The sequence below is a fragment of the Lactuca virosa genome, chromosome 2 (assembly GCF_052849685.1).
Source record: "Lactuca virosa cultivar CGN04683 chromosome 2, Lactuca_virosa_CGN04683_v6, whole genome shotgun sequence".
Classification (NCBI taxonomy): domain Eukaryota; kingdom Viridiplantae; phylum Streptophyta; class Magnoliopsida; order Asterales; family Asteraceae; genus Lactuca; species Lactuca virosa.
In genome coordinates, this window is record NC_136427.1 from 291,689,406 (window position 1) to 291,698,035 (window position 8,630).

Below are 8,630 nucleotides of genomic sequence, written 5' to 3' on the forward strand. Positions count from 1 at the left end.
TTGGGGGAACTCACTAAGCTTTGTTTTTACAGTTTCAGTTTATTGTTTAAGGTGCTTCAGATGGTTGTGGCAAGGCGAAGGTATGACCGTACACATCCTTGGTTTTACAACTGATTGGATCTTGGGAGACTCTAATTTTAAATCATGTTTTGGAAATAATGGTTTTGTAAACACTTTTATTATTAAATGGGTTGTTTTGAAAGGTTTAAATTTGTTAAAATTTTTTGGATGTTACACAATGTGACATCCATTGAATATTGAGGATGAACACACCTGGAAGTCTTCGAAATAGGCATGAAAGCGGCGAGAGTTGAAGTTGGAGATTAGTTGTCTTCAAAGAACGTAGAAGAAAGTTAGAAAAACATCCTAAAAATGGGGAGTGTAACAACTTAACCAATTATCATTTAAAGAAATAAAGAATGATTCGGTAACGATGAGGAGCTGCTAATAAGAGCGAAGAAAGTTGGAGAAGGATAAACAGGTCACCTCAAATGCTTCACTCAATGGAAAGGGTGCTAGAAGTTGAAACGAGTCATCAATAACTTCTCAATTTCAAAATCTCCTCAAGGAATCAAGCCCTCTACCTTTTCCTCCTTCAAAATTGTCCAAATGGAAGAGGAGATACCAACTTAGGGTCTAAACTCTTAAGACTTTTCAATTAGTCAAGACTAGTCTCTTTACTTAGTTTGTTTGCAAAATATACCCTAATTGAATTTTAATAAGTCAAGTCTTTTAACTTTCAATTTGACATTAATATTAATTACTTATACAATTAAAGTCTCATTTGAGTTATTAATCGTTAATACAAGGTCACATACATTTATTTATAGACTTGAAAAGTCACCGACATCTTCTCATAAGGCACCTACATTAGAACCTATAAAATCAATTTTAACTACAACATAATTTATTTATTTAACTTAAATAAGTTTACTTTAAAGAAATTGTGATATGAAAGTATAGAACAACACAATAATTAGACATACAAACACAATAATTTACTATGCAACTCATTATGTATTTTGAAATTTTCCATAAAAAGGTCAAATTTCGAAACAAAAAGAAATCTTATTTACATTTGATAATGTGCTTTTAAAACTTACTATGTGACCAAAAATAAGTTTTGAAACAATTTTTGTTATAAAAGATTGTTTCGCAACTCATGATGCATTTGAAGACATGACCAAGTTTTAAACATGGTGATATTTTTGCTATTCTTACTTCATAAGAATGGCAATATAATTAAGAAAAAAATGATCATAATCTTGGTGAATATATCTCAGAAAGTTATGTGACCATCTAATAAGGACTAAAACTGTAAGAAAAAATCATATTGGGTCTAATCTGGAAAAATACCGAAACACATTGGACAAAAAAGTAAGTTAGTGTATAATAATCTTTTATACGAGTAAGAGAGTAGAGTGTAGTTGGATCACTTTAGCGCCACAGATTATTTTGGCCCTGTGTTTCTCTCAATCTGAATCCCATTGATGGTTGGAACGTGAAAATTCCAACTCAAATCCAATGGTTTTCTCTTTGAATTCATTCGTCGGCTTCACTTCGACGGTATGTTATCTTATTCTTTCTCATTTCCTCTTTTGGTTAATGGTTATGTTTCTACTTATCCTTTTGGCGTTTCAGTTTGATTCTCATTGTTGATCAGTTGAGTAATAATACCTTTAATCTAAATTCTTTATAATTCTGCTATCGTGATTCGGATGCCACGAAGTTGGAGGATTTCATGCTTTTTCACTTTGATTTTAATCAACGCATGTATGGACTAGAGAAAAATTAGCACCAAAAATGGTTTAGGGTTTCATGAGTTAGTTTAACAACTCATGGTGTGCTCAAAACTATCTTTTGAATCGATTTCTATGGTTTACGATTAGATATAATATTATGGATAAGGAGTTTCCATAGTTTGTATTTTATATAAGATTCATCTGATTTGGTGGAGGTAAACTGTAAACACACAGGCTAAACATCAAAATGTCCCAAGAGTGTGCATAGGAGCTTCAACACTAAAAGCCAGCCATTTCCCCTCTTCTTCTACATCACTTGTTTTCAGTAGAAGACCAATACATACAAGAAATCAAAGGTCTCTTTCAGTTTCAAACAGTGATAGCGTTACAACAGAAACCACTGAAAAGACATCAGAAATTCCTGAAATTTCCATTTCCATCAATCAGTCACTGCCCACTTCTGAAGCTGATCCTATCAAAAAGACACAACCCGATGAGGCTGCTTCTAATGGATCCATATCTTCTCCTTCTGAATCTGAACCAAAAAGATCAAAATTAACAGCAAGGGAGAAGCTAAAAGCAGCTAGGGTTCGCAGCAGATCCTCAGAACCAAAACCAGTTAAAAAAGCAGAGATGGGAAGCAAAGTGTTGGAAGCTTTGAGGGAAAACGATAGAATATCAGGGAAGATGAGATCAGGTCTTCCAGAAGCACCAACAAATTTGTTTGATGACAGCAAACGTGGAATGCCCAAAAAGGGGTTGACATTTGAGCTACCAGTTGGATGGGATGTGTTTCTGATTATCCTTTCAGTTGTTTTGATAAGCACTATCATGTTTACAACTACCTTCATTGTTTGGAAGGTGGGTGCCATTCATTTCAACGAGAACTAGCATCTTCTTCAAACCTAATCATATATGCTTCAATGTAAAAACTTAGCTTCCCTTTATACATTTCATTGCTATAAAGCTTCTTTCTATTCATACCATCTGACATTCTTGTTAAAAGCAAACTTGTATCAGTTATATGTGTAGAGTTCTTGATCTTTTGTTAGATGCGTGTTTTAACAAGGTATGTTATAACTTCATTTCATTTTTTGAACTTTGTTGTGTTATTGTTGGAAGATTATGTGGGTAAGATTGAAAATTTGCTCTTTGTCTTGATCCCACATAGGAACATTACATTAAACTTTATTGGATGTGGGACACAATTCGAGAAGTAGGTTTGTCTAATTGTCTCCTCCAGGGTTTCTAAACTCAGTTCCTGCCTTCACATACATGGGTCTTAAACCACAATAGAGAATTGGTTACTTATTGTAACATAAACTTGGGTTTAATGGGTAATAGCAAGTCACTTAATCGCAGATGTTGCTATCAATTGATAGACCCATGTAAGTTAGTTGTATAGAGAACAAACTTGAGTTTACAATTTAATAAAGTTTTGGAGACATTTTAGCAATGAAGATGTTGTAAAACCTTGTCCATATGATATAGAGGTGGTTTCGTCTCTTAAGTTTCTTGGTTTAAATCCATAGGATAGTAGGATACTAGAATCGATCTCCTCATACATATGGTCATTATTAAGCGGGGTTTAATCTTCATCACAAAAAACTTTCCAACTTGGAGATTTAAGTAAATAAGGTTGAAAAGTTATTTATGTTGATCCCACATAGGAGAGTGACTATTGGGTTTATATACCCAACACTTCTCGCTATTGTAGTGGAATGGTAATAAAATAAAAACCATTAACAAGGAGCTAGAAAAAAAAAAGTTGCTGAAGTCATAGCAGGATTTTTAACTTTTATGCCATCCCATCCAACTAAAATTATAATTTTCCTTGCCAATTAGAAATCCAAAAGCACGAATAAGACTAGTCATCAAAATCAGTTTTAAAGTACAATGTACGAAAAAAAAAATGATACAAGTCAAACAAAATGAAAAATTCGCTACTTTGTAACAGTTAAATTAAACAACGAAACAACAAAAGTTTATAGACACTTTTTTGAAATTGTGATGATTTAATATTTACCAAAGTGTAATAACTTAAATAATTTTTTTATTAAAATATATGTTATTGTTTTTGTTTTTATTTTTATCGTGTAGAAAAAGAAAAGTAAAAGTTTGTTTGCAAGTGCAAGCAGTTGCGATGGTCAACAATCACGGCCACAAAATGTTGTTTCTAGTCCCATCCCAGTTGAGTTACGGCTCGTCGACGGACCTCACTCGTTTTTTACTTAATTCTTAATCTAATTATTAGTTAAACCCTTCCCGTCGTTTAAAATTAATCTCTAGTGAATTGTTAACTTTCTTGTTAATCCTGGACTATTATTTTGTGTTGGTTGAATATGTTATAAATATATGATAGCTAATTTATTAGCTTTTAATTGTAATTTGTAGAAAAATGGAAGGGAGTTGCATTCACTTTAAGTGGTATTGTCCGTAGTAGAATGTACAATCTAATTAAACATGCATCAAGTAAAGTCCAAGTCCAACCAACAACTGCACAAAATAGAATAGAATTGTCAACTCATATATAAGTATAACAACGGTGTCGTTTGCTCTTTTTTTGGCAATGCTGTTACAACTCGCATAATCAGATTCAGTTGCAACCAACATAAGGTAAGATTTGGATGCCTCCCGAATCTCAGATTATTGTTTTATAATACCACCCATGCACCAATTAAATATAAATATCATATTTTTTATCTATAATTTAATAGATACATTCGATTAATTCTTTTTTAAATAATTCTTATTACATCCAACAAAAATATTAGATATAAAAATAACAACATATTTTCAAACTATATAATATTCCAACAAAACTGAAAATATCATATATATTATTTTTATTTATTTGTTATTATTATATATCAAATAGAAATAAAGGAATTTTTACTTTAATGATTGCATAAAGTTTTCAAACAAAAACTGAAAATACGACATCGTATTATTGCAATTAAACACAAAAATATATGTAAAAATTGATAAAATATATTGCAATTTTTATATCGAGCCCTATAAAACGTATAAAAAACAAATCGTTGTAAAATTAAATTGTGGGTAACAGAGTATCAATTAAAATTGTGGGTAACATATCGTTGTAAAATTAAATTCTTAACTATATGCATTGATAAACAAAAAACAAAAATTAAGCCAAACAAAACAAAAGTATTAGGTGAAGCAAAGTTTGTTAGGAATTTAATGTTAGTTTTAACCGTCTCCAAATAAAATAAATAAATGAAACAGACGCACGAGCAGTTTATGGTTCATGCCAACTACTCCCCCTGGCCTTCCTGAACGGTTAAACCTAACCTCTCCTTCACTTCTTCTTCTTCTTCCTCTTCATAACCCCCACCCACCCTCCCTCCCTCAACCGTTTCAATTACACCCATCTGCATCACTTCAAAATTCAAATCCTCCAATCTCAAATTACATTTCATGGCGGCATCAGACGACGGCGGAGGAGGAGGAGTAGGAGGCAAGATCAAGGGATCCTGGAGCCCACAAGAGGACGCCACCCTCATGAAACTGGTGGAGCAACATGGACCGCGCAATTGGTCCCTCATCAGTTCCAGTATCCCAGGCCGATCTGGAAAATCCTGCCGTCTCCGGTGGTGCAATCAGCTCAGCCCTGACGTGGAGCACCGTCCATTTACTCGTGAAGAGGACGACGTCATCGTCAGAGCACATGCAATCCATGGCAACAAGTGGTCAACGATCTCCAGGCTCCTCCCTGGACGCACTGATAACGCGATTAAAAACCACTGGAACTCAACTCTCCGCCGACGAGGCGTCTCAAACTCCGGTGTTTCCGTTGCCGTTGCGAAACGACCACTCACAGATGGATCCAGCGAGTCAACCCAGTCGGATCATCTTCCTGCATCCAAGAAGCAATGCTCCCGTAACTCCGACCACAGCAGTTGCGACGGACCTCCGACGGTTCTGACGCTTTTGCCACCCGGGGATATCAAAATCAAAACGGTGGAAGAACAAGTAATAACGGAAAAGAACGCAGAGGTGGATGATGACGCGGAGGAGAAGTCGACGGTGGAGATGGAGAACACGTGTCTGGTGACGATCATGAAACGTATGATAGCAGAAGAGGTTCGGATTTATATTAACGAACTAAGATCCAAAGAAAGGCATCTTTCGTCTTAGTTCAAAGTAACTGAAACGTTCATTCGCATTTTCATCTTTTATTTCATATTTCAAATTCAGATTATTAAAATCCATATAATACTTCTGAAAAAAATAATAATAATAATAATATTTAAAAACTTTAGATTGTAGGGCTTTACCCAATTAAGGGAGCCCTTCCAGAAATTCTCGATGGCCAAGGGAGACCCAAGGCCAAGGAGGGGGTTTGGAAATAGTTTTCAACCAGCAATTGACGCGCCTCGGTTATTACCTCATTAGCTGCGTCATTGCCCCAAGCGCAAAGATGTCTCTTAGGGTTGCCAACATCTCTCATTTTATAGGAAGACATCTCTCTCCTACTTTTCATTTTTCAGCGATGTGGGACTAAACTCATATATCATCTATATGACTATCTATGCGCTTCTCAATTCACCTCTTCAAACAATTCATTATTTCTTAAATTAACTATTTGAGTTATCTGAAAAACTATAAAATATATACTGTATATCAGAAAAATATTGTTTGTAGAAAAGAAAAGACCACTTCAAAAGTGTAAACGTGTAATTTTTTTTTAAACCTTTTGGTGATAGTTAATTTTGTTGCAACTCTTATGAAATTATATCGTTATTTGACCGTTTAAGTGGTAGAGGTTTAGTGGCCAGATGCCCAGATATGTTTATCCAAAGAGTTAAAAGTTGATATTTTACAACGTCATTAAAGGTGATTATTACAATCTCAACTCGTAATAATCAGATATTCTATCACAAAATGCACCTCAATCACCTTGTTATATTTTATTATTACAACTGAAAATGGAAAAGTCAAGATAAACATTATCGAAATATAGATAAAGAAAAAATATATTCATTACTATATTGGTTTCATGGTTATAAATATTATCATTGTATATTATTATTATTATTATTATTATTATTATAAATAAAAAAGGTAAAAACTCCGGATAAAATATTGAATCAAAAAGTAAAACTTGTAAGTTGTAACACCTTATTTCATGGTTATTATTTTGTGTATGTGGATCTTTTTTCCGCCTTTCATATGGTGTTTCTTTTCTCTTTTGGATGATGAAAGCATATTTTATGATGTCATATATTTTGACATCATTAAAATCAGTTTCCCATAAAACTACTAAATAATCCAAATTAACCTAATCAAATCCTTATCAACCAGTGTGCAACATCAACATTTCAGTATTCACTATTCATCAAAAAAAATCTTTTGGCTTTTCTCCACAAGGTTATGAGAATGCAAAGAAAGGAGAAGTATGTAAATTGAACAAGTCACTTAATGGATTAAAGGAAGCTACTAGACAATGACACATTGAATTTTGTAACAAATTGTTGAATTTTGGATTTCAACAATCTCCACATGATTATTGTTTACAAAAGGAGGAGAAACATATTTTGTAGCTCTAGTAGTGTATGTTGATGATGTTTTAATTACATGCCCCGATTAAGCACTTATCACCGAGGTCAAAAATTAACTACCTCAACCTTTTACCAAAGATATTGGAGATGCAAGTTACTTTCTGGGAATTGAATTACTGAAATTTGAGAAGGATCTTTATGTTAATCAAAGGAAATATGTCTTGGACATATTATCATAAATGGGGCTAACATAGGCAAAATTGGCATCTAATCCAGTCGTTAAGAACATGTAATTATGTTTAGGAGGAGCGAAAATACAAAAAGAATCAGAGAGTATAGAAAACTAGCAGGAAAGTTGTTTTATCTTAATTTCATCAGGCTTGATATAAGTTATAAAATGCAACAATTAAATCAATATCTACATACTCCAACTCAAACACACTGGAAGGCTGCAATACAAGTGTTGAAATCGTAAAGGGTCATCAATCAAAAGGTTTATTCTTTTTGAAAAATTCATCAAAATTATAAATTACAGCCTATAGTGACTTTGATTGAGCTACTTGTAGAGACACTAAAAGATCATTAACCGGCTATTATACATTTATTGGGTCATCCTTAATATTATTGAAGACAAAGAAGCAAAAGATTGTATCAAGATCATCATGTAAAGCATAAGACAAAAGTCTAACTGCCATTGTGTATGAACTATTATGATTACTTACGTCATCAAAGATATGAAGGTTAAGATGAAAAATCTTGTTGCATTATGGTGTGATAACAAAGTTGCAATACACATTACAGAAAATCTAATATTTCATGAGAGAACAAAGCATTTGGATATTGATTGTCATATGGTAAGAGATTAATATAAACTTGGTTTGTTCTTCCAAAGCATGTATCAACAAAACAACAAGTTGCAGACTTGTTCACAAAGACATTATATGGTCTACAATTTCAGATTTTTTTTGTATCCTAGTTGAACCTTCAAGATGTTCACCCAAGTCCAACTTGAAGAGAGAATGTTAAGATTCAACACGTGGAGAAAAGTCAGTTATGAATAAGTTAGTTAGTTAGTTAGCTCAATGTAATTTTTGTTAGTTAGAAATAGTTACAAAATAGCAACGTACTTTTGTTTTATATATAGAAAGTAGTGGGGTAAGGAGGATGTCACGGACTTAGAAAGCCCAACGCCGTAATTTATGGAGGAGAAAGGGCAATAACCTACCTATGATTCATCAACTAATACATAAAAAATTAATTACGATACTATGTTGTTTTTGTGTAACATCCGGATTTCTAGGTATTATGTTTGATCATTTATTTTATGAGTAAAAGAGAGGGACTCGACGAGTTGAGGCGTAGACTC

General features: G+C 33.3%; 2 protein-coding genes and 1 non-coding gene across 3 annotated transcripts; 2 read left to right on the forward strand and 1 right to left on the reverse strand.

Moving 5' to 3' along the window:
- Positions 1–1,420: 1,420 nt before the first annotated feature.
- On the forward strand, positions 1,421–2,728 carry LOC145161408 (uncharacterized). The gene is made up of 2 exons (XM_079080917.1): positions 1,421–1,566; positions 1,977–2,728. The coding sequence occupies exons 1-2, from the start codon at positions 1,525–1,527 to the stop codon at positions 2,631–2,633; spliced, it is 699 nt and encodes a 232-aa protein (XP_078937043.1). The 5' UTR covers positions 1,421–1,524; the 3' UTR covers positions 2,634–2,728.
- Positions 2,729–5,080: 2,352 nt separating this feature from the next.
- Positions 5,081–6,316, forward strand: LOC145161407 (transcription factor MYB119-like). Its single transcript, XM_079080916.1, has 2 exons — positions 5,081–5,846; positions 6,026–6,316. Exons 1-2 carry the CDS (start codon positions 5,181–5,183, stop codon positions 6,113–6,115), a joined length of 756 nt encoding a protein of 251 aa, XP_078937042.1. The 5' UTR covers positions 5,081–5,180; the 3' UTR covers positions 6,116–6,316.
- On the reverse strand, positions 6,033–6,185 carry LOC145161878 (U4 spliceosomal RNA). Its single transcript, XR_013738740.1, has one exon. It is a non-coding gene; the product is annotated as a U4 spliceosomal RNA (small nuclear RNA).
- Positions 6,317–8,630: the final 2,314 nt, after the last annotated feature.

What these genes read in the sequence shown, in the direction of transcription:
- LOC145161408 (XM_079080917.1), top strand. Translation starts at nt 1,525, where the DNA reads ATGGTTTTCTCTTTGAATTCATTCGTCGGCTTCACTTCGACG. An exon ending in TCGTCGGCTTCACTTCGACG is followed by an intron (nt 1,567 to 1,976) that starts GTATGTTATCTT and finishes GTAAACACACAG; the next exon opens with GCTAAACATCAAAATGTCCC.
- LOC145161407 (XM_079080916.1), top strand. Translation starts at nt 5,181, where the DNA reads ATGGCGGCATCAGACGACGGCGGAGGAGGAGGAGTAGGAGGCAAGATC. An exon ending in AACGTATGATAGCAGAAGAG is followed by an intron (nt 5,847 to 6,025) that starts GTTCGGATTTAT and finishes TAAAAACTTTAG; the next exon opens with ATTGTAGGGCTTTACCCAAT.